The 26,400-nt window shown below is 40.1% G+C and overlaps 1 protein-coding gene and 1 pseudogene across 5 annotated transcripts in view; one reads left to right on the forward strand and one right to left on the reverse strand.

The window, feature by feature from the left end:
- SNX12 (sorting nexin 12) overlaps positions 1-26,017 on the reverse strand; it is a 180,180-nt gene extending 154,163 nt beyond the window's left edge. The window contains exons 1-5 of one of the 5 annotated variants that reach the window (XM_036898225.2): positions 25,719-26,010; positions 21,850-21,945; positions 21,173-21,297; positions 20,702-20,792; positions 9,740-10,033 (exon numbers count right to left, since the gene is read on the reverse strand). In XM_036898225.2, coding sequence (XP_036754120.2) covers positions 9,953-10,033; positions 20,702-20,792; positions 21,173-21,297; positions 21,850-21,945; positions 25,719-25,883 — 558 coding nt within the window. In that variant the 5' untranslated portion in view covers positions 25,884-26,010 and the 3' untranslated portion in view covers positions 9,740-9,952. Of the gene's footprint in view, positions 1-9,739; positions 10,034-10,956; positions 14,224-20,701; positions 20,793-21,172; positions 21,298-21,849; positions 21,946-25,718 lie in introns of those variants that run through there. The other 4 variants (XM_057496045.1, XM_036898224.2, XM_036898223.2 and 1 more) reach the window with 4 other exon arrangements.
- On the forward strand, positions 9,000-9,095 carry LOC118918959 (U6 spliceosomal RNA; annotated as a pseudogene).
- Positions 26,018-26,400: the final 383 nt, after the last annotated feature.

Raw genomic sequence — 26,400 nt, forward strand, 5'->3', positions numbered from 1 at the left:
TGAGGTATCACCTCACACCAGTAAGGATGGCTGCCATCCAAAAGACAAACAACAACAAATGTTGGCGAGGCTGTGGAGAAAGGGGAACCCTCCTACACTGCTGGTGGGAATGTAAGTTAGTTCAACCATTGTGGAAAGCAGTATGGAGGTACATCAAAATGCTCAAAACAGACTTACCATTTGACCCAGGAATTCCACTCCTAGGAATTTACCCTAAGAATGCAGCAATCAAGTTTGAGAAAGACAGATGCACCCCTATGTTTATTGCAGCACTATTTACAATAGCCAAGAATTGGAAGCAACCTAAATGTCCATCAATAGATGAATGGATAAAGAAGATGTGGTACATATACACAATGGAATACTACTCAGCTATAAGAAAAGGGCAAATCCAATCATTTGCAGCAACATGGATGGAGCTGGAGGGTATTATGCTCAGTGAAACAAGCCAAGCGGAGAAAGAGAAATACCAAATGATTTCACTTATCTGTGGAATATAAGAACAAAGGAAAAACTGAAGGAACAAAACAGCAGCAGAATCACAGAACTCAAGAATGGACTAACAGGTACCAAAGGGAAAGGGACTGGGGAGGATGGGTGGGTAGGGAGGGATAAGGGGGGGAGAAGTAGGGGGGTATTAAGATTAACATGCATGGGGGTGTAGGAGAAAAGGGAGGGCTGTACAACACAGAGAAGGCAAGTAGTGATTCTACAACATTTTGCTATGCTGATGGACAGTGACTGTAAAGGGGTTTATAGGGGAGACCTGGTATAGGGGAGAGCCTAGTAAACATAATATTCGTCATGTAAGTGTAGATTAGTGATAGCAAAAAAAAAAAAAAAAAAAAAGGGCAGTTCCTGTGTGGTAACCTCCAACGAGTTCTACACAAGGGTATAAAGGGCATATAAAAGTGTAGGCAAAGGGTCTGTTTGTGTTTACACAGAGGATCAAAGCCTAATTCGGCTACCCCGAAAATGAACTAAGATACGATATGAAAAAGAACTTCCAACATCTGCACTCTCTGGAAGACTCATGCCAGAAGATGATCATCAAAAAACCCCAACAAAGATCCACGCACTGCTACAGCTGTAGATGCACTCATCCCACCAGTTCCTGGACTTGCCATGGGAATGAGGAAGGAGATATCTAAGCTGGCCTGTGCATACAGTAAAACAACAAAATTGGACTGGATCTATACTGTTGGAACTCAACCAAGAATTTGGAGAAGTGCAAATTGTAGCGCTCCAAAGTCTTACAACTACAAACTATTTATTGTTAAAAGAACATATGGCATGTGAACAGTCCCCAGGAATGGGTTGTTTTAATTTGTCTGATTTCTCTCAGACTGTTCAAGTTCATTTGGACAATATCCACCATATCATAGATAAGTTTTCACAAATGCCTAAGGTGCCTAACTGGTTTTCTTGGTTTCACTGCAGATGGCTGGTAATTACAGATATGCCTTGGTTATGTAACTATACTCCTATTATGTTAATGTGTGTGTGCAATTTAAGTAGTAGCTTAAAACCTATGCATGCTGAAGTTACTCTACAAGAAGATATATCAAAGAAATAATCAATCTTCCCATGTTTTCTTCCGCCTGCTACTTCTATAGCTTTTCTTCTTCCTTCCTAATTACAACCCTTAAATAGAATTCGTGCCTCATATCAAATTTACCGAGTATCATAATTCTTCCAAGTGGTAAAGATACCTCAAGACAAATGCTGGGCATAGAAGCCACAGGGCATAAATATGCAAAGAAGTAAAAAGCTAACTTTTTCAAACAATAAGGCTTCTCTCTCACTTACCAACTTCACATTTCCCTGTATGGCCCCGGAAGATGACTGGTTAGCCAGAGACGGGTAAGATTCCTCAAGGGAGGAACAACCTAAGACAGGCACAGTCGCAGGGGGGCCATCAGGTGAGAAATTGGGGATCAACAGAGGTGAGGCTTAGAACCTCACCCCCCCTGTTCTGAGAGAAATCTTCTGCATACGTGGATGTTTTATTGCCCTGGTCTAGCTTGGATTAACACATAGTCTACAGGCACACACCTGATCATCTACATGTGCTCTCTTACAACACTAAACTATGTTTTCTACCTTTATCTTGTATCTACCTACCACTTCAGCATTTTATTAAAAATAATAATAATAAAGAGAGAAATGTGGTATCCACATATAAATCAAGTATAAAAACCAAATGAGTATTCATATTTGAACTGACTGTTTATAGTTCATAATGCATGAGCAAAACCGAAAGTTTCTGTGATGACTGCCCTTGTACTGTTCACTATGTAACTTATTCATTATGTAAGAATTTGTTCTACATGTAAAAACTTGTTTGTTATGCCTCAGAAGATTGGAGACTGACAAAAATTAGGCTTGGGGTGGAATAATGATTGTGCATTGAGCATTGACTCCCCTATACAGAATTTTATTGTCGTTAACAACCATTTGATCAATAAATATGAGAGATGCCCTCACAAAAAAAAAAAAAAAAAAAAAAAAAAAAAAAAAAAGGACAGACTTCCAATGGTAAAATAAATTAGTAACCAGGATGTAATGTATAGCATAAGGAATATAGTCAAGATATTGTAACAGCTTGGTAGGGTGATAGCTGGAACCTAGAATTATGTATATAAATGTTCTACCACTGTGTTGTACACTTGAAACTCATGTAATGTAATACTGTGTGTCAACTACCCTTCAATAAAAAATAATTATTAAAAAAAAAAAAAAAAAAAAAAAAAAAAAAATGGGCAGAGGAACTGAACAGACAGTTCTCCAAAAAAGAAATACAGATGGCCAACAGACACATGAAAAGATGCTCCACATCGCTAATTATCAGAGAAATGCAAATTAAAACTACAATGAGGTATCACCTCACACCAGTAAGGATGGCTGCCATCCAAAAGACAAACAACAACAAATGTTGGCGAGGCTGTGGAGAAAGGGGAACCCTCCTACACTGCTGTTGGGAATGTAAGTTAGTACAACCATTGTGGAAAGCAGTATGGAGGTATATCAAAATGCTCAAAACAGACTTACCATTTGACCCAGGAATTCCACTCCTAGGAATTTACCCTAAGAACGCAGCAATCAAGTTTGAGAAAGACAGATGCACCCCTATGTTTATTGCAGCACTATTTACAATAGCCAAGAATTGGAAGCAACCTAAATGTCCATCAATAGATGAATGGATAAATAAGATGTGGTACATATACACAATGGAATACTACTCAGCCATAAGAAAAGGGCAAATCCAATCACTTGCAGCAACATGGATGGAGCTGGAGGGTATTATGCTCAGTGAAACAAGCCAAGCGGAGAAAGAGAAATACCAAATGATTTCACTTATCTGTGGAATATAAGAACAAAGGAAAAACTGAAGGAACAAAACAGCACCAGAATCACAGAACTCAACAATGGACTAACAGGTACCAAAGGGAAAGGGACTGGGGAGGATGGGTGGGTAGGGAGGGATAAGGGGGGGAGAAGTAGGGGGGTATTAAGATTAACATGCATGGGGGTGTAGGAGAAAAGGGAGGGCTGTACAACACAGAGAAGGCAAGTAGTGATTCTACAACATTTTGCTATGCTGATGGACTGTGACTGTAAAGGGGTTTATAGGGGAGACCTGGTATAGGGGAGAGCCTAGTAAACATAATATTCATCATGTAAGTGTAGATTAGTGATACCAAAAAGAAAGCAAAAAAAAAAAAAAAGGGCAGTTCCTGTGTGGTAACCTCCAACGAGTTCTACGCAAGGGTATAAAGGGCATATAAAAGTGTAGGCAAAGGGTCTGTTTGTGTTTATACAGAGGATCAAAGCCTAATTGGGCTACCCCGAAAATGAACTAAGATACGATATGAAAAAGAACTTGCAACATCTGCACTCTCTGGAAGACTCATGCCCGAAGATGATCATCAAAAAACCCCAACAAAGATCCACGCACTGCTACAGGTGTAGATGCACTCATCCCACCAGTTCCTGGACTTGCCATGGGAATGAGGAAGGAGATATCTAAGCTGGCCTGCGCATACAGTAAAACAACAAATTTGACTGGATCTATACTGTTGGAACTCAACCAAGAATTAGGAGAAGTGCAAATTGTAGCGCTCCAAACTCTTACAACTACAGACTATTTACTGTTAAAAGAACATATGGCATGTGAACAGTCCCCAGGAATGGGTTGTTTTAATTTGTCTGATTTCTCTCAGACTGTTGAAGTTCAGTTGGACAATATCCACCATATCATAGATAAGTTTTCACAAATGCCTAAGGTGCCTTAATGGTTTTCTTGGTTTCACTGGAGATGGCTGGTAATTACAGATATGCTTTGGTTATGTAACTATACTCCTATTATGTTAATGTGTGTGCGCAATTTAAGTAGTAGCTTAAAACCTATATATGCTGAAGTTACTCTACAAGAAGATTTGTCAAAGAAATAATCAATCTTCCCATGTTTTCTTCCGCCTGCTACTTCTATAGCTTTTCTTCTTCCTTCCTAATTACAACCCTTAAATAGAATTCGTGCCTCATATCAAATTTACCGAGTATCATAACTCCTCCAAGTGGTAAAGATACCTCAAGACAAATGCTGGGCATAGAAGCCACAGGGCATAAATATGCAAAGAAGTGAAAAGCTAACCTTTTCAAACAATAAGGCTTCCCTCTCACTTACCAACTGTACATTTCCCTGTATGGCCCCGGAAGATGACTGGTTAGCCAGAGACGGGTAAGATTCCTCAAGGGAGGAACAACCTAAGACAGGCACAGTCGCAGGGGGGCCATCAGGTGAGAAATTGGGGATCAACAGAGGTGAGGCTTAGAACCTCACCCCCCCTGTTCTGAGAGAAATCTTCTGCATATGTGGATGTTTTATTGCCCTGGTCTAGCTTGGATTAACACATAGTCTACAGGCACACACCTGATCATCTACATTTGCTCTCTTACAACACTAAACTATGTTTTCTACCTTTATCTTGTATCTACCTACCACTTCAGCATTTTATTAAAAATAATAATAATAAAGAGAGAAATGTGGTATCCACATATAAATCAAGTATAAAAACCAAATGAGTATTCATATTTGAACTGACTGTTTAGAGTTCATAATGCATGAGCAAAACCGAAAGTTTCTGTGATGACTGCCCTTGTACTGTTCCCTATGTAACTTATTCATTATGTAAGAATTTGTTCTACATGTAAGAACTTGTTTGTTATGCCTCAGAAGATTGGAGACTGACGAAAATTAGGCTTGGGGTGGATTAATGATTGTGCATTGAGCACTGACTCCCCTATACAGAATTTTATTGTCGTTAACAACCATTTGATCAATAAATATGAGAGATGCCCTCACAAAAAAAAAAAGGACAGACTTCCAATGGTAAAATAAATAAGTAACCGGGATGTAATGTATAGCATAAGGAATATAGTCAAGATATTGTAACAGCTTGGTAGGGTGATAGCTGGAACCTAGAATTATGTATATAAATGTTCTACCACTGTGTTGTACACTTGAAACTAATGTAATGTAATACTGTGCGTCAACTACCCTTCAATAAAAAATAATTATTTAAAAAAATAAAAAAATAAAAAATATATATACCATTGATATACAAAAAAAAAAAAAAATATTAGCAAACCAAATTCAAAAATATATCAAAAGGATCATACACCACGACCAAGTGGGATTCATTCCAGGGATGCATGGATGGTACAACATTTGAAAATCCATCAACATCATCCACCACATCAACAAAAAGAAAGACAAAAACCACATGATCATCTCCATAGATGCTGAAAAAGCACTCGACAAAATTCAACATCCACTCATGATAAAAACTCTCAGCAAAATGGGTATAGAGGGCAAGTACCTCAACAAAATAAAGGCCATATATGATAAACCCACAGCCAACATCATACTAAACAGCGAGAAGCTGAAAGCTTTTCCTCTGAGATTGGGAACAAGGCAGGGATGCCCACTCACCCCACTGTTATTTAACATAGTACTGGAGGTCCTAGCCACGGCAATTAGACAATACAAGGAATCCAGATTGGTAAAGAAGAAGTTGAACTGTCACTATTTGCAGATGACATGATATTGTACATAAAAAACCCTAAAGACTCCACTCCAAAACTACTAGAACTGATATCAGAATACAGCAAAGTCGCAGGATACAAAATTGACACACAGAAATCTGTGCCTTTCCTATACACTAACAATGAGCCAATAGATAGAGAAATCAGGAAAACAATTCTATTCACAATTGCATCAAAAAGAATAAAATACCTAGGAATAAACCTATCCAAATAAGTGAAAGACCTATACCCTGAAAACTATAAGACACTCTTAAGAGAAGTTAAAGAGGACACTTAACAAATGGAAACTCATCCCATGCTCTTGGCTAGGAAGAATTAATATCATCAAAATGACCATCCTGCCCAAAGCAATATACAGATTTGATGCAATCCCTATCAAATTACCAACAACATTCTTCACCGAATTGGAACAAATAGTTCTAAAATTCATATGGAAACACCAAAGACCCCGAATAGCCAAAGCAATCCTGAGAAAGAAGAATAAAGTGGCGGGGATCTCACTCCCCAACTTCAAGCTCTACTACAAAGCCAGAGTAATCAAGACAATTTGGTACTGGCACAAGAACAGAGCCACAGACCAGTGGAACAGATTAGAGACTCCAGATATTAACCCAAACATATATGGTCAATTAATATTCAATAAGGGAGCCAGGGACATACAATGGGGAAATGACAGTCTCTTCAACAGATGGTGCTGGCAGAACTGGACAGCTACATGCAAGAAAATGAAACTGGATTATTGTGTAACCCCATACACAAAAGTAAACTAGAAATGGGTCAAAGACCTAAATGTAAGTCATGAAACCATAAAACTCTTAGAAGACAACATAGGCAAACATCTCCTGAATATAAGCATGAGCAACTTCTTCCTGAACGCATCTCTTCAAGCAAGGGAAACAAAAGCAAAAATGAACTCAAGGGACTACATCAAACTAAAAAGTTTCTGTATGGCAAAGGATGTCATCAACAGAACAAACAGGCATCCTAAAGTGTGGGAAAATACATTTGTAAATGACATATCTGACAACGGGTTAACATCCAAAATATATAAAGAACTTACACGCCTCAACACCCAAAAAGCAAATAACCCAATTAACAAATGGGCAGAGGATATGAAAAGACCATTCTCCAAAGAAAAAATTCAGATGGCCAACAGACACATGAAAAGATGCTCCACATCACTAATTATCAGGGAAATGCAAATTAAAACCACAATGGGATATCACCTCACACCAGTAAGGATGGCCAGCATCAAAAAGTGTAAGAACAACAAATGCTGGCGAGGATGCGGAGAAAGGGGAACCCTCCTACACTGCTGGTGGGAATGTAAGCTAATTGAACTATTGTGGAAAGCAATATGGAGGTTCCTCAAGAAACTAAAAGTAGAAATACCATTTGACCAGGGAATCCCACTCCTTGGAATTTACCCAAAGAATACAACTTCTCAGATTCAAAAAGACATATGCACCCCTATGTTTATCGCAGCACTTTTTACTACAGCCAAGATATGGAAGCAACCTAAGTGTCCATCAGTAGATGAATGGATAAAGATGTGGTACATGTACACAATAGAATACTATTCAGCCACAAGAAGGAAACAAATCCTACCATTTGCAACAACATGGATGCAGCTGGAGGACATTATGCTCAGTGAAATAAGCCAGGCGGAGAAAGACAAATGCCAAATGATTTCCCTCATTTGTGGAGTATAACAACGAAGCAAAATTGAAGGAACAAAATAGCAGCAGACTCAGAGACTCCAAGAATGAACTACTGGTTACCAAAGGGGAGGTGTGTGGGAGGGTGGGTGGGGAGGGAGTAGGGGATATAGGGGTATTATGTTTAGTATACATGGTATGGGGGATCACAGGGAGAACAGTGTAACACAGAGAAAGGACATAGTGGATCTGTGGCACCTTACTACTCTGATGGACAGTGAGTACATTGGGGTATGGGTGGGGAATTGATAATATGGGTAAATGTTGTAACCACATTGTTTTTTCATGTGAAACCTTCATAAGAGTGTATACCAACCATACCTTAATAAAAATAAATAAATAAAAATTTTAATGGTAAATTTTGTTATGTTTATTTTACCACAGTTTTAAAAAGGGTAATGGGAGATGGTATATGCATACTATAGAATACTATGCAGTGTGTTTTATGTTGGAACTACTGATCTACCTCATTCTCTTAGGCATATTGCTGAATAAAAAAGCAAGCTGGAATCTTACTATGCTGATGGACAGTGACTAATGGGGTATGTGGGGGGGACTTGGTGAAGGGGGGAGTCTAGTAAACATAATGTTCCTCATGTAATTGTAGATTAATGATACCAAAAAAAAAGCAAGCTGGAGAACAATATAGAGTATGATATCATTTATATAGGGAAAAATGAAAACAGACATATAACAAAATATATTTTATACGCAAACAAAAAGAAAAATATATTTCTATTTTTAAATACACAGAATATGATCTGGAAGAATAAATGCCAACCTGATAACATTGGTTTCCTCTGGGACAGGGACCTGCATCAGGGGATTGAAAAGGAGAACTATCTATACGTAATATTTGACTGAAATAACAGAACCATATTAATGTATTACTTGAGGAACTAAAATGCTTTTTATAAAAAATTAAAAGAATGGGCCAATTATATGGGTAAATGTAGTAACCACATTGTTTTTTCATGTGAAACCTTCGTAAGAGTGTGTATCAATACCTTAATTTTAAAAAGTAGGAAAAAGTAATTTTTAAAATAAGAATAGGGATAAAAAACAACTTGCAGGTGATATTACTGTCCACATAAAAGACCCAAAAAAAACCCTGCAAATTTTAAATATAAGACTTTAGTAAAATAGCCAGATATAAAAGCAGTATTCAAAAATGTAACTTTTGTGCTGCACCATAAAATTGGAATGATACAATGAATAGTATGACCCCTGAACAAAGATACGCAAATTTGTGAACTGTACCTTGTTTTTATTTTTGCAACACTTCTGTACATCTAAAATTATCTTGAAATAAAAAATTGAAAAAAAAAGAATGGGCTAATTACAGAAAATATAGAGTATAGTAGGTAAAGAACGCACAGGTGCTATGGGAACACAGTGGCATACAAGAAAGCATAGGCACTAGGAAATACAGAGGGATACCTAATCCTGGCCTGGGAAACACAAGAAAGGCTTCCCAGAGGAAGTAGAAAGAAAAGCCTGAAATGAATCTTGCAAGATGAGTAGAAATTAGCCAAGAAAAATATGAGTGGGAACAAAAAGATGGAGAGGGTATCAGAGGCAGAAGGAATTGTTATGTGTGAAAGCATGGAGGTATATGAAAGAACAAAGCTTTCTCTGGGAACTGGAAATAGTTCACCAGGCTTGAAGCACAGAATTTATGTAGATGAGTACAGGATTTGGCTTGTACCCTAAAACAATAGGGAATGTTTATAGCTTACAGGAGTCACCTGTAAGTTTCAGAAAGATCACTCTAGCTGCTGTGCAGAAAATGGATTGGACAGTAGGTGGAAACAAAAAGAGGCCACTCTGAAAGCTACTTTAGGAATCCACAAGAAAAATGACAGGAGGGGTTGGGAGTTGATGAAAGGGGAAGTCAAGGAACAACAGAGGGCTGTTTAATATTGGATATTTTAAGTTTGAGAAGGATTTCCAAGTGGATGTGTTCAACAGAGAGTTGGATTATACAGGTCTGGAACTTGGAAGAGAGAATGATTAGAACCACACATTTGAGAATCAGGTCAACTGAAACCATAAGAACTCAATCTCTTCTGTATCATGAACTTCATCCTCTCAACTGGCTTCTTTCGATCATCAGTTTAGTAGACTTAAATCCCTCTCAACTTTAAGGGGGGAAAAACACCCTTTCTCAACTCCATCCTGCCATTCTTTACTAGTGAGCTCCAGAGCTGTAAGATAATAAAGTTGTGTTATCTTATGCCACTAAATTTGTGGTAATCTGTTAAAGCAGCAATAGGAAACTAATAAACCCACTTCAAAAGGAAAAAATGGAGGAACCTAAGGAAAAGATGGTTGGCCCCAAGAAAACTCTTAGGAGTCCCCATCATGACAAGGAAGGCTCAAGGAATGTCTTCTCCAGAGGAAGTCTTAGAGAGTCCACTTAGTGATTTTTCTGCTCTCTTGCCTTAAGGGCTGTTTGTGTGGATGGGCTAGGTGACTCCCGCTCCGCCCTTCAGAAGACATACCAGAACTAAGCCTCTTCCCTTCCCCTTGGTCAATGCGTTCAGGAATTTTTTAGGAAGATGTTAAGCTCACCTATAGGACAACTCTTCCCAGCATGAGGGTGGAGGCCAGAAAAGAGCCACTGTCATGTAGGAAGTTCTCACTAACTGGCAGATGAGAGCTGGTTATGGGAATGCTATGCTTTGATTGGGATCCTTCTTTATAGTAAATGGCCCCCCTCATTAGGTGTGTCCCATTGAATGGAGCCAACTACTGAGGTCAGAAAACACGGACAAGAGCCTTGGAGATACAATCCTAAGGTCCCTCTATTCTCTACTGTGTTCCAAGACAGACAGTCCTTTGAAAACAAAGAACAGAAAACAGATCACTCACACCATCCACAAAAACAAATCCTAGCTGGATTAAAGATGAAGCAAACAGAAGCCACTATACAAGTATAAGAAAACACAGAAGAATGTTTGTGACCTTGACATATGAAAGACCTTAATAAACAAAACAAAATCAAAAGCCAAAAAAGAAAATATTGATAAATCTGACCTTAAAATTTCCCATTTAATAAAAGACACAACAAACAAAGTTAAAAGGTAAGAGAGCCACTGGGAGAAAAATATTTGCAATACACATAACAAAGGACTAATATTTTTTCTTTAATTTTCCTAGATAAGAAAAGCAAAAATACATATAAAAACAGGTAAAGGATATGAGCAGGCATATCACAGAAAAAATACAAATGGCCAATAAACATATGAATGTTTACGAACATATGAATGAACACATGGATGTTCAACTTCCCTGTTATTCAGAGTACTAAAAATAAGACAATGAGATTCCATTTTCTACCTACAATACTGGCAAAATTTAAAGTTTGATAATATTCAGTGTTGGGAAGAGGGAGAAATGCGACCTCTTACACCCTGCAGAGGAAAGCATAAATTGGTACAGCCACAGTGGAGGGGCATTTGGGAGTATTACTAATATTAAAAATATGCAGTTTACATACAATGCCACTCCTAGGTATATGCCCTAGAGCATATATTCAGACTTCCTCAAAATGTGGTCTATAAATCCCTGGGAGTTCCCAAGACCCTTTCAGAGGGCCTATGAGATTCAAAACTATTTTCATAATATTATGAACATGTTGTTTGTTTTTACTGTGTTGACACTGGCACTGATGATGCAAAAAGAAAAGTGGGAGGAAGAGAAAAAGCAAAGGTCGGTAAAACTGCTGGTACCTTAGTGCTAATCAAAGCAGTGGCACCAAACTGCACTAGTAATCATTATATTTTTTCAGCACCACACACTTAAGGATGTTCTTGATGAAGCAGTAAAAAGTATTAAGTCTTCCTGCCTGAGTACATGGCTTTCTAGTATTCTGTGCAACAAAACAGGAAGTACATATAAAGCACTTCTGTTGCATACTGAAATACAGTGGTTGCCCCAATGAAAAGCATTTGTGAGACTGAGTTGTGAGCTCAACTAGGTGCTTTTTTCATGGAACACCATTTTTCTTAACATAATGATTGACAGATAAACTATGACTTTTCAGACATGGGTATGTGGCAGGCATTTTCTTGAAAATGGACAAAGTGAGCCTGTCACTTCAATGAACATAACTGCAATACCTGGTGCTAAATGATAACATTTGAGATTTCAAGCAAAAACTAGAATTTGGAAAACTTGCACCTCCACCATAGACTTGACAACTTGCCACTACTTCAAGACTTTTCTGATGAAAGCAATGGTAATATTCATGAATGTGATTTTTTGACACTGTATAATGAACTGTGTCAATATTTGAGAGATCTGCATAATTCAGTGAATCAATATTTCCCAAAATATCAGTACTTGATGTTATAAAATCATTCATAGGTAAAAGATTTACTGAAGTATAAGGTAGACCAATGGATTTTAATGTAACATAGTATGAAAAATTGATTGATATGGCTGATATGGTTTCAAAGTCCACATTAAAAGTAATCTTTATGAAACTACCACTTGTTGAGGATTGATGTAATATTAAAGAATATCCACAATTCTCTGAAAAGGCTATTAAAATACTGCTCATTTTTCTGATTACATATCTACGTGATATACTTCAACCAAAATATATCATAATAGATCAAATGTGGAAGCATTGGAGATCAGATATGAAAATCCAGATGTTTCCTATTGTCTATTAAACAGGTTTGCAAAAAATGTAATACATTAAAAATGTAATTATAAAAATGTAATAAAAATACATTAATATCTAATTTTAATGTTCTAATTTTTTTGCTTTAGAAGTTACATTTCATTTATATTATTCATGTTAACATGAGATGAGCTTATTGCTTTTTTTCTTTCTTTTATTTCTTATTAAGTTATCATTGATATACACTCTTACAAAGGTTTCACAAGAAAAACATTGTGGTTACTACATTCACCCTTATTATCGAGTCCCCTCCCATACCTCATTGCAGTCACTGTCCATCAGTGTAGTAAGATGCCAGAGTCCCTACTTGTCTTCTCTGTGGAACACTGTCTTCCCTGTAACCTCACATACACACTATGTGCACTAATAATGATACCCCACAATCCCTTTCTCCCTCCCTCCCCACCTGACCTCCCCTTTGGTAACTGCTAGTCCCTTCTTGGAGTCTGTAAGTCTGCTGCTATTTTGTTCCTTCAGTTTTGCTTGGTTGTTATACTCCACAAATGAGGGAAATCATTTGGTATTTGTCTTTCTCTGCCTGACTTATTTCACCGTTATTGCTGCTATTTTTAATGAATAAATATTTTAAAAATCACTTTTAATTCCTAACATACTGAATAGTGACATATATAACCCCACAAAAACAAATTCTCTGCCTGGAGTGTGAAGTGGTCGTGAGATGAAAAAGTTTGAGATCCACTGCCCTAGAGAAACTCTGGCGAGGAGTCATATATTGAATGTTCATAACAGTACTGCTGGTATAAGCAAGAAGCTGGAAAAATCTAGTAGTGTTATCAATAAGGAATGGTTAAGTAAATCATTTTATAGCCATATTATGGCACATTATGCCATATTTCTTTAAAGATGAAGTAAATTTAGTAGAATCACTATGTTGCACACCTGAAACTAATATTGTATATCAACTATACTTCAATTTAAAAGAAAAAAGAAAAAAATCTAAAAATGAAATAAATCTAGATGTAGCCAAATAAAAATGTTTCCAAAATATTGAATGAAAAACTTGCAGGATGTGTACAGTCTATAGTATACTTTTTGTATAAATAAAAACAAAACAGAATGTATTTTCGAGGGGAAATAAAGAGACCTGAAAGGCCACCAGGATACAGAGCAAACTGTTAACAGAAGCTACCTTTGGGAAGGGGAAGACGACTAGTAGGATTGTGGGTAATCGCAAAGTGTATTTTAGTTTTAGCCCTATCTATGCATAAATGTTTTGAGGGGTTTTGTTGTTGTTGTTGTCGTCTTTTTTAACAAGGAGAATGTACTAGTGTAATAAAAAATAATTAAGACAAAAAATATACCAACGCCGTCAAACCCACTGACATTGAGTAACAAAGGGGACTCGCTCTGAGTCCACGCTGAGAGGGCCAATGTATTTGCTGCAGTGGTTCTGGAGCTGAGGCGTCTAGGAAGGAGCCAGGAGGGATGAAATCGGGCGACGGAGGGGATGAGGGCTGGCTGGCTGAAATGGTGGTGGCCACGTGGACTGCGGTACTTTCTGGGTCAGGCACCTCCTGTTCGGACTCAGGCTGCAGAGCTCGGCTTCTCCCGCTTCCGCCATCATAAACCTCGCCCTGATGCCCGCAAGCTCTTGCTCCATTCCCGGTCCCCGATCCCCACAACCTCAGCGGCCACATCGGAGGAAGAGTTCTGCACTGGCCGTGGTGGAACAGCACCTGTAGGCTAAGGCAAGGTCTCTCTAAGCACCAAACAAGAGACTTCAGTCAGAGCCGCCGTCGCACACCTGGAGACACTCTGAAACTTCGGAAGCGTGACCGGGGGAACTCAGTGTCTAGAGTACCTAGGCCTGGGAGCGCGCAGTTTCCAAATGAGACAACCCGCTCTTTAGGGGCTGTGGAGCAGGCTTCGCTTTCGAAAGCAACGCTACAGCGTTCCCATTGGCCTTGCATTCCAGCCAATCAGCAGGTGCCCCCATGACCCACCCACCCATCTCCCGACGAAGAGACCAGTTAGAAGAGAGTATGTGTACCCCCCCATTGCGTTACACCAATTGAAAGCTTGCTTATTTCTGACTGACGTGCGGATAGCCAACCAGAAACGCCGAGGCCTGTCGATTCAGCCTCCTACTTCAGTCACCATCCCGACCTAAGTCCCCATCCTTGACTCGTCCCTTCCTTGAATCTTAGGGTTTGGATCTGGGAGAAATCACCAAAAAGAGGTCCAAGCTGGAGGGTTGGTGACCAAAGAGGCAAAGTAACATTTACCCGAGTTCCCAAAGGAGGTTGGATCTGATGTCACATGGGTCTGTAGTTGAGATGTCAGTGCTGCTCTAGGCTTGCCCTCACATAGTGCCAACTTGAGAAAAACAATGGTCGGGAACACGTCGGATAATACTTTGCCACCAGCTAATTGCTTCATTTTTCCCCAAAGTCAGGTAGGAAGAAGCCGAGGAATATCCACGGCATTTAAGATTTGGTTTATCTACACTGAGGAGTGGCAGGGATGCTCAACCAGCAATTAACACTATTTTTAGAAGGACTAAAACGAAACGTGCAGAGAATTTTCCGATAGTGGCATCATTACAACTAAATGTACCAGAAAATGTAAACTAAAACTTAAATACCATTTTCACCAAATAGTTTGGATGATTATCAATTGTTTAATATTCTGCCACTTGGGGCATTAGAAACGTTTTGTGTGTAAACAAAAATCTCTCCGCTTTGGGGGAGGAAACAAATTCTCATTTGCTGTGAGAGTCTAAACTGCGCTCTTTAATAAGGTAATTTAGTAATATCTATTAAAATGTAAAATGCACACATCCTTTGACACAGCAATTCCTTCTCTCAAAATCCTATAGAAATACTTAATGAGCAAGGTTATATGTAGCATCACTTGTAATAGTGAATAACTGGGAATAAATTTCCATCAATAAGTGAATCACTAAACTGTCATACAACCATACTATGAAATGTTATAATGTTATTTTTTTTAATAAGGCAAATTTCCAGTACTAATGTGAGAGAAAGTCCACATACATTACTAAGGAAAAAAGTTGTAAAATAGCACATTTAATATTCCATTTTGTTTTTTCAGACTATATAAAGTGTGTGGGTATTCATATATGTGTATGTGCATGTGTATATTTATACATTTGCACACGTGTATAGATGTATTCATACACATATATTTGTGCACAGGAAAAGGTCTGGGAAGATACATACCAAATTAAGTTATTCTTGGAGAATGGGAGTAGGGAAAGGGAATAAGGAAAAATCTTTTCACACATTTATATTTTGCTTGAATTTTTTCAACTAGGATTACCTTTGAATTTCCACAATAAAACATTTTAACAAGTACTTTTGTAATCAGAACAATCAACAAAGTTATAATTTACATATTTTAAGTAAGAATAATAATTCTCTATTGGTATTAAGTGACTATTTCACTTAAAAATATCAGCTAAAAGACCCAGGATTAAAATTAGAACAACTGTAAATCAAATCAACACCGAGTTTCAATGGGGTACTCATGACCAGATACAACAGAATGTGGGCAAACAAAATCTAATCAGGTAAGTGAAGAGCCGTTCCTTTCTGAGAGAGAAATACACTACAGCAAACTCCATCATAGAAAAAGCCGTGCTTGCACCTTTTTGGTGGCATCATCACCTCCAGGGTTTACTCAATGTCTTGGCAAGGTTTGGAAATAAAAAATTAGACTTAAGGTACCTCAGATAACATTTAGTCAAATTCTCTCATTTTATAGTTGAGAAAACAAGCCCAAAGTGAAGCACATTGCCTACAGGTGCTATAGCCAACAACTAACAGAATAGCTAGCTCTAGAACCAAGACCTAGTTTCTATTCCAGACCTAGTATGCTTTCTACTTCTCAGATCTCCCTGGGTCTTCATTCTGATGACATATTGGGAAACAGTCTTAATTCTTCTGAATATTAGACACCCCTATATTTTAATTTCAGAACAAAAATGCATGACAAAAAAATATATACCCCTCCATTAGAACAGATGATCAAAAATTTACTGTATTTGGACAAAAAAACACTGGCAAACACGTTCTTGAAAAGTAATGCATAAATTTCTGTAAATCTATTTTACTGTTCACTTAAGAAGTACTGTTCTATCCAGTTTCTGGTTGATCTTCAATTGGCAGTGCCTTTTATTCCTTGACCTTCAGTTTCTCTAGATCAACTAGTTGATGCTCTATATACAAACATTTAAAACCACCATTGGAAGCACCTATTTAAAGGAACCTTGCTATGAATCCTTTTTTCTGTGTAATGTTAATTATTACCCCAGTTTGTCTGTTTTGTAAGGAATGAGTTTTCTGTTCTCAAAAGCATAGACAGATGATAGATAGGCAGGCGGGGAGGAGAGAAAAAATAAAATAGGCAACAATTATTTTTTTGTACAAGGGAAAAAAAGATAAGAGGCAAGAAGGGTGGTTAGGTGGTTGGGAAAGGAGTAGCAAAGAACCACAAGCTAAGTCAGTCACAAAGTGTTTATATTTTTAAAGTAAACTTGAATACTGCAATGTATAAATGGACTAACAACCCACCTAACCTTCAGACTATAATTAAACTGGTGTCCAGTTTTCAACTCTATGACTTAGGGACATGTGAGCACCTTGGACAGGCTTCAGAATAATAAAGATAAAAGGGTTAAAAATGAGCCAAGAAAGGAGAAATTAGAATTGCTATTGTGTCTAAGAAGAGAAGACCAGGGTGACTCAACAGTCCTCAAAGATATGAAGTACCCATTTCAGTGAGCAGCTTGTCTGCATTTCCACAGCAGAAAGTAATTTTACTTAAATCATTAGAGCATATATGTGAACACAGAAGTGTCTCACCAAGGATACCTCATGAAACAAAAACTCCAGAGAGGCCTGAATGCTGCCCACCTTTCCACACTCTACTAGCTCAACTCCTCATCTCAAAGAATGTGTCAAAGGGTAGATAAAGCACCTTCATAATGTGAGGATTTAGACTTCTTCTGTGCGTACATTCAAAATTTGTTGTTAGTCTCTGTCCCCCAGGTTCCAGCGTAAGGTTGAACCACTTCTATGCTATGGATAAAGGGGACTAATCAGTAATAAATACCTAAATGCATGCAAAAATTGAGTTCCTTATAAAAGTATGCTTCTCCTCAGTGTTGATGGGTAAGAGGGCTTGGATTTGGGTTTCTTTCAGGACTCTTTAGTGTGCTAAAATGGCCCATATAACTCCAAAGAGAGGGTATTTACCTGACCTGATACTAAAAATAAAGACTAGACAACTAACCAGATGTGCCTGGACCTCTTACTTTGTCTTTAGAATTTTCTTGTCGGGTATAGACGTTTCCTAAACTAAAGTATAAGAAGTTTAAGTTTTCTGAAGAGTCGTATTTTATTTTACCAAGACCATCCCACCCCATCTCCAGCCCAGATTTTAGCATAAGGCTGGGCACACAGAAGGCTATTAGTACTTGTTAAATGAATGTCATCAGTCCAAATTTTTGTTCATATTTTATTTTATAGCTGTTTTGGCTAGTTATTCTCTAACACTGTTGCCTATGAGGGTTGCATCTCTCCTTAGTATTCCTTTCTCTTATCTCACAAAATCATCTATTCTTCCCTGTCCACTCAGCTATCTTTCTTTAGTTATCTAATTCCTGAACTACCAAAACCTCTTAACTTCCTCAATTCAGCCCTCACACTTCTACTTAAACCCAAGTATGAATATTAAGTCACCTTGATTCATAATCTTTTGACCACATCACTTTCTATACCTTCTTTCCATGCTCAACTACATGATTAAAACTAGCTTTGACATCCCAAATGACAAAATTCCTACCTCCTCTCATTCTAAACCTTTCCCAAAAACCACTTTGTACAGGAAGCCATTTCAGAGTACACTTGTCAGATGAAAATATCCACCCATCCAAAGTTCTTAAGAGTTCATTCACCTTTCTGCCTGCATCAAATCTATTTGAAAGGAAATAAAGTCTCGATTGAGGTAAAAAGCCTATGAAAGAATGTTTGTAGGTAGTGTGAGGGTGTGTGGGAGGATCACAACCACGTTTATGTACACATACAGCATATGCATATACATACCTACACACACACACACCCTCTATAAATATATTCTGCCCAAATTAGCACAAACCCACAGCTTCAAAACTAAATCTGCTAAATCTGACCCAAACCATAGATACTGAGCCATGGCTACTTCCTGCAAGCAGATGCATTACCTCTGTGACAAAGTCAATCGCAAGTTACAAAAAGGGTAGTAAGTAAATATCACTATAGGTACCTAGCTACATTTTTTTAATTTAAATGCAAAACTTACTTATCACCTCAGGATACTGACCATGTTGTATGATTTCTGCACAATACCCAGAATATCCTAGACACTAAAAAATACTAAATTTACAACTTAAGGCTTGCTTCACAGTGGTTTAATATGAACAGAGTTCAATATGACATTATCTGACAGAAGAATGAACAGTTTGCTGAATAAAAGCCCCGAGTCAGGATATATACATAGCAGAAATGGGGCCTCAGGCACTCAGCACTTGTGCACAATGAAAGAAGGAAATCTTTAAAAAAAAAAAAAAGTAATAGAGGATACAAATAAAAAAGGCAGCAACACCACCAACTTTGGGGAGGTGGGAAAGGGAGCAGAGCCTCTCTCTAGGGGCTACTCAGCCCCTGGCACAGGTTCAGCAGCTAGAGAGCTGATATGTCTTGGGGAACTTCAACATTTATATGGACTCCAATCCCATGTCAAAATTCAGTCCTGTTCTCTCCATCAGAGTCTTGTCAGTCAGTAACCTTTTTTCCCCAAGACCCCATATAAAGCACTCCAACCCTTCCATGACAGGGAGTCTACACAAAGAGCCCCCACTTTCATCCTGACACCAGAGTTGACTTGCTCTCATTCCACCACTTGGGATAGGTACCAGACCCCAGCAAACAAACCACTACCTTCCAGACAGAAGCCCAGGAAAGCTGCCAGCCTCAAGAAGCTACTCCAGACTTGAAGATTTGGGAAATCCATACCTAGCTGCTATCCCTTGCTCAACTTCTGCTGAGAATTCTCATGGGAAACAAGTGCAGGCAGCTCAGTGACCCTGTTACCAAGCTGGGGAGGGGACTGACAACTCTTTCCCCTGAGCCCCATTCAGCAGCTCAAAGTGCTTAGGGGAAGTCAGAGATGGTGTGGTTTGTTTTTGTGCTTCTACCCTGTGGCAGCACTAAATGGGATGGGGGGAAGGGACAATGGAAGGAAAGGAGTGGGCAGGTACCCAGAAAATGATCCACTCCCACCCTTCAGGGAGTTACCTGGCAGTGGTGAGTTGCCCCCACCCCTCAAGCCACCAAACCTGCAAAGCTAACCCATAAAGTAGCAAGGGCTTGGGGAGGGAGAACTGTTGGCCCATCATGACTCACCTGCTGGTGAACAAGAACAGGCAGCCAGAGTGGGGAGCCACAGAGGAGAGGGACTGGGCAACAGGAGCTCCCCTCCTGCCCTATGGCTTTCTTCTGACTCAAGCAGCCATGACAATGGGCCCAGAAAACCCAAACACCTTGCTCCACAAAACAGACTGCTTAGACTCTAGGAGGATTACTGCCATAAAAAGCAACCAGGAGAGAGGGAGTAATAAAACAAACTGCTGAGAAAACCGGGAGCAGGCCTAGAGAAAACAAGGAGAGCTTTTGGGTCTCTACCACCCTCCCAAAAAGGAAAAAGTTCATGCAGGTAGGAAAGGCAGGGTTTTTCCCTGCTCTGTGTTCCTGGTTAAACCTAAAAGTAAGAAAAATCCCCTGGACTTGCAGCATCAGTATGTATCCAAGTACCCCACCAGCACAAGACTCCCTGACACCCCCCCCAAAGAAGGTTAGCCTTCTGGTATGGGTAAATGACCAAGAAATGGCCTTCTAGTCCAATCCCCACACACACACCCCAACCTCAAGCAAAGGGCATCTGCCTGTGGTTTCCCACCTCTCCTCAGAGAAGAGGATCCTAGCAGAGTGCCCATCATGTAGTCATGTACCAAGGAACACAATGCCAGACAGTCTTATCAGGCCAGGGGATGGGAAGCCAACTTCAGATCAGAGAGAGAGACAGGCTTAGTGTAAAAACCAATGTCGTTTCAGCAGGAAAAGTAGAGGGCAAGCGGTGAGAGGCTCTCCTACTGGCGCACCTTCCCGGGGACGTAGTTCCTGTCAATTGCCTCCTCTTGCAGGAACATGTGTAGGCAGCGTTCATTCTGAGCTAGTGGGTGCCCAGCAATTCTATAAAGAGACCAAGATGATTATCAGTACTATTTGGGACCAGAGATAATTTGCAGAGGCATGGGGGTATAGACAGGGGAGGAAGTACAAGGTCAGCCCTAAGGTTCAAGCAAGTAGAGGATAGCAGCAGGGTAGCACTTCAACCCTAATTGTACAGGGGAAAGGGACAGAGGGGGAAGGTAGGGGGAAATCCACCTCTAATATGCAGTGCTTTCTCAGGCCCTGACCTATAGGACCAGAATTCTGCTCAAAGGAATGGGGTTTTACTATCCCCGCACCTCACCACACCACCGGCACCACATCGTATTATCCATTACAAAACATAAAGAAAGACCGTGATGGCAGAAGTAGCTAGACGAGCCCCCTGGGACTTGGCTTACTTGTTAATAAACTGTTCAAGGCCCTGCCTCCTTTCTTCAATGAAGGACTCCTCAAAGATCCCTTCATCTCCTCGAAAAGGGAGCTGCCGCTTCAAGGCTTTCCCAGGCAGTGGTGGTACTACAATCTGCCAACAAATGCAAAATATCAGCCACGTGGGAGATGACAGAGAGGGAACAAGAGAGTAAAACACTGTATACCTCCTTTCCCATCAGGCATAGGGTCCATCCTATCCTACAGCAGCAACTTGCAAGAACTGAGACTGTAAGGACAGTCAGGCTCAAGTCAAAAATTAATCCAACTCTGCTTCTGTGCTAGGACAGGTTTACCACCTCAAAAGAAAGGAAATCAACTCCAAATATTCTTCTCTTTAACAATGCACTACTATCTAAGAATTTAGCTAGGCCTTTCCAACACTATATTTCCATTTTTAATACTTACAGAAGTTGTATGACTTTACTTGCTACTAAGTCAAGTAATACTTTTTATAAAGAACATGTCCTGAACTTACCACTTTCAAGTTTCAAAGGGTATCACCCAGATCCAGTATACGGGCATTTGGTTAGACAGTGTGTGTTCACTCTCTCCACTGCCTTCAAGATTTTATAAACTGTGATCATATGCCTCCCTCAGCCTATGCAGATCTCCTCCTCCAAGGGTGCCACACAGGGAACCATACCTTACTATCTCGCTCCAGCTCATTTTTTAGCCACTCAAAGTCACTATAGCGCCGCCGTACACAGGACTCCTTCAGCTTGAAGATAGGTAGGTTTGTCTACAAGGGAGGAAGAATGAGAGAAGGAGAGATGGTAAGTAATGCTCAGCCTTTGGTGGCCTCCTGTCAGAACCACTTGGACAGATCCTAGTGAAGGAACAGCTCTTCTGGACCATGCTCCTATAACCATTTCAAGACACTACCAGGTGAATACCAATTCTTACCACATCCAGCCTTGTCACATTAGCGTTTAGAAGTTCCCTGCTACTCAGAATTTATCCTACAAATTGACTTGAAGTTGTAAGTAGGTATGCACAAGGGTTTTCACTGCATTTATTATTTGTAATAATAATAAATGCCCTAGAGGTTACCAAAGGGAAGGGGTGGGGGAAGGAGGGTGGGAAGGGAGGGAGAAGGGGATTGTCAGGTATCATGATTGGTGCACATGGTATGGGGGGTGTCACGGGGAAGACAGTGTAGCTCGGAGAAGACAAATAGGGACTCTGTGGCCTCTTACTATACTGATGAACAGTGACTGCAATGGGGTATGGGGGGAACTCGATAATAAGGGTGAATGTAATAACCAAATCATTTTTCTTGTGAAACCTTCGTAAGAGTGTATATCAATGATACCTTAATAAAAATAAATAATAAAAAAATGCCCATCAATAGACAGTTGGCTCAATAAATTATAGTATGCCTGAACAGTGGGATACTATAGAGCTATGAAAAGAATGTGATATATATGTGCCAGTATGTAAAGATATGAAGCATTCAAATCAAGGTACAGAATAGTATCATAGCTTGCCTCTATTTATATAGTTTTAAGAACGGCTATGCACATGAATATTTAGTTATATTTATGAATAGATACCAGTAATAGTGAATGACTTTGGAGAATAAGACTAAATAACTGGAATAGGTGGGTCACATTTTTCATTGCACAATCTGAATTTATCATGTGTATCTATTACATTTTCAACTGAAAAGTGAATTTAAGTTCATGGTAAAGAACAAGAGATAAGCACCTCCAAGGTATGTCATCCTGTTTTTCCCTGTCCATATCCTCTCCATGCTTCTAGTCCCACTTCATACAGGAAGTCATTCCTGACACCAGCTTAATTTACTGCTCTCCCTCTCCTCTAAACTATGACACTTATACTTTAGTATTGCCTGACACACTATTGTTTTATGCATCATAGTTAGTCTTACTACCTAACTAAACCATAAGTTCACTAACTCAGGAGCCATGACTACTTTCACACGTCCCTAAATGCAGACTTATGCAAGTTAATCAACAAATATTCAACTGATTAATAGAGGGCCTATATATCTGTTTACTCTCTCCTTATCTAGAAAATGGAGCAAAAACAGCAATTACATTAACTTGGCTTACCATAGCTCGCGCCCTATATCAATCATCTTATTCCCACATCTTAATCATGAAGATTCTCCCCAAGGCTCTAATGGTAACATAAACCCCCAACAAAAAGCCCTGATCCTCACTCCTGTTTACAAGTTCTAAATAGAAATGGCCAGCTGCATGTATTAATACTATTTCCCACCAGCCAATTCATATCAACAGGTGGAAAAGGAACAAATGGCCTTTCCTTTCTCCACAACTGCCACAGGGAAAGAAAAGAGCATCTTGGAGCTACACTAGAGCTTCACATAGTCCTCACTCACTACATCATGCTTTGTAGTGTATGGAAATTCTCTTTTCAGGATCCAGTTCTAGGTGTGGGTTATCAAAAGTCAAAAAATTAGCCAAGTTACATTAGTTACAACTCTACCCAGGATCAAGGTCCAAGGAAGGCCAATGAGTTGAAGTGGAGTAAGGAAATGTAAGGTAACATTTTATTACCGAAACTATTCTTTAGAGGAATAAATAAGAAACCAAACAGTGGTTTCTTTGGAAAAGGGAACCTCTGGAAGGCAGAGGAAGGGAGGCAGACTTAGTTTTTACAGTATGGTCTTTTTTGAACCTTTTGAATTTTGTAACATGGCACGTATTAACTTCTCAAAATAAACCATCACAGAGAACATTCTCGGAATCCTGTAAGAAATATACATGCATATCAAATCATCACATTGTACACCTTAAACTTATGCAAGGTTTTATGTCAATTATATCTTGATAAAACTGGGGGAAACATAATCCTGTAAAAATAAAGGCCAGGTGATTCTGTTTCCACCGGAGTTCATTACAAATAACCATGATCCCCAAACAGCAGAACCTTAACTAGTGGAGTTTTATAGAAGCCAACCGAAGGACCAAAGAAAGAAAAAAAAACTGCTGAGTAGATTCTTCCAAGACAGTGAAACCACCCACCGTCGTTTTGTGGACTTCCTCCTTTGACTCACAAAAATGCTATTCCCTCCCCTCCCCCACAGGATGGTGACAATAATGGCCTCTTATCTCAGCACCTAGCCATCTAAGCAAGAGGCTATGCACTAGGATAGGATAGTCTCCCAGTTCCAACCTTCAACTTCCATTCTTCCCCAAAGAGATGATTTCAAATAGTTCTTATACAGACAAGTTTTTGTTTTTTGTTTTTCGATTTTTGCTATTTGCTTTTCTTTGGATTTTGCCAGACTTGGAATTTGGAGATCATCATTTCTCAATTTAGATTTCAAAGCCCAAGTAGGAGACACACTCTAATTCAATTCATTCACTCATTCAAAAATGAAAGCACATAATTCTTTTAGGTCTTTAAATGCTGTTTGAGCAGTATGCTGTCCATAGAAAATATTCTGGCCCTCTAGTCTGAAAAGAAAACATAAGGAAAACTAGAAAATGGTCAACCTTTTTTGCCTGTAACCACTTCAACTGGGCAAAAGAACCTACAAACCACATACTCTATCTGCACATTCCATCCTTGCAATGTGGACTAAGAACTAGAGAATAAAGTCCACTGTAGGGCACACTAGAAGAAACCACTTTATGCCTGGGGCAGTCCTGAAATGTCATATATTAAAGTAACTATGGCCAGGGTCTGAATCCAAAAAGTTAATCTAGGGCAGAAAGGGCAAATGCCAGTACATACAATGAAAATTTAAATGAGAGCCAATAAATATTGAAATAAACATTCTGGATACTTCACATCTAAAGGATTAGCACAGGATGTGAGCAGTGACTGACAATCCACCAATCCCAGTGCAAGGCCAGGTTTCACAGTGAGACACAGCATGTGGTACCTGAGAAAACTTAAGCATGAAGTACTTCTCTCCTTCAGATGCTAATTCTAAACAAGTATGGGGGGCATTCAATCTCAAGATTTCCCTTGCTTACTTCTACTACACCAAGCCCACTGTCTCCCTTTCCGGGTGTCTATCTTCCCTTTGGTCAGGGCTTTGCTTAAGTCCATCATTCCAGGGGAACTCCGTTAGGAAAAAGCCCGGCCTTCCTGCCCTCCCTCTTCAGACGGACTTCCCACAACCTAGTTTAGATATGCAACCCAGTAATAGATTGCCTTGGCTTTCCATCCCCCCGCACCTCTTCCTCTCTTCCCTCCTTCTGTCGCTGGAGTCATGACTCCTATCTCCAATTCTCAACTCTAATCTTTCCCACCCTCCCCACCTTATCCAGCCATGCTTCACTTCTTGCTCATGGCTACATGTTTTCCCTCACCCCGGTCCGACGTTCCCCTCAGGAGTTCTCTGTACCCTTGGGTCACAAAGCGAGTCGGCAGACCTCTTCCCAAGCCTATTAAGCCCCTAACCCCCAAATGACCCTTTCCAATGTGTTCTCCACCGTTAGTCGTCCCCCTGGCAGGCTCCCCCGCCCAGCCGCTCGGTCCTCCCTCAGCTGTCTCCCTCACCCCGTGACTTACCCGCATGCGAACCTCATAGGTGGTGAAGCGCGCGCGGCCCACGCCCACCGTCTGTGGATTAAAGATGTCGATCTCCAGGAAGTTACTTGGCGGCCCGTAAGCGTCCGTCAGGTCCTGTGGCTTCGAGTTAAGGCGCCGAGTGTCAGCTACCGCCGTGTCCGACATCTTTCCGAAGCAGAGCCAGGGACCGGGGAAGGGAGGGTAGGGAACAGAGGCCAGAGGCAGAAGCGCGCACGGCCCCTCCCGTTTACAAAATAACCAGCCAACCCATGGTCGGCGGCCCCGCGCAAGCGCACCCGCGCACGCACGCACGTATGCACGCACGTGCACGTCTCCCCGGCCCTGCCCGGCCTGACACCCTGAGTAACAACCGCACTTCCCGCAGCGAGTACTGGACGTAGGAGGCAGCATTCAGGTTTCCGGACGCCGTTCGTGGCCACCCCGGAACCTGCATTTCCAATACGCAACACCCAATATCCTGGGAAGCAGCGGAATCCTCCAATCGCTGCTTCTCAACTCAGTAAGTTGTCTACGCTGTATATCAATCAGCAGTAGGCACTGCGCCGCGAACTGGGATGCTGCAGTGAAAGGCCGAAGCCCTGTAACCTGAAAAAGTCAGGGTTTTGCGCGAAAATAGAAGGTTGGTCTCCGGAGGGTGGGGTTCCACCAATAGTCCTAAGAA

The sequence above is a fragment of the Manis pentadactyla genome, chromosome X (genome assembly GCF_030020395.1).
Source record: "Manis pentadactyla isolate mManPen7 chromosome X, mManPen7.hap1, whole genome shotgun sequence".
Lineage (NCBI taxonomy): Eukaryota > Metazoa > Chordata > Mammalia > Pholidota > Manidae > Manis > Manis pentadactyla.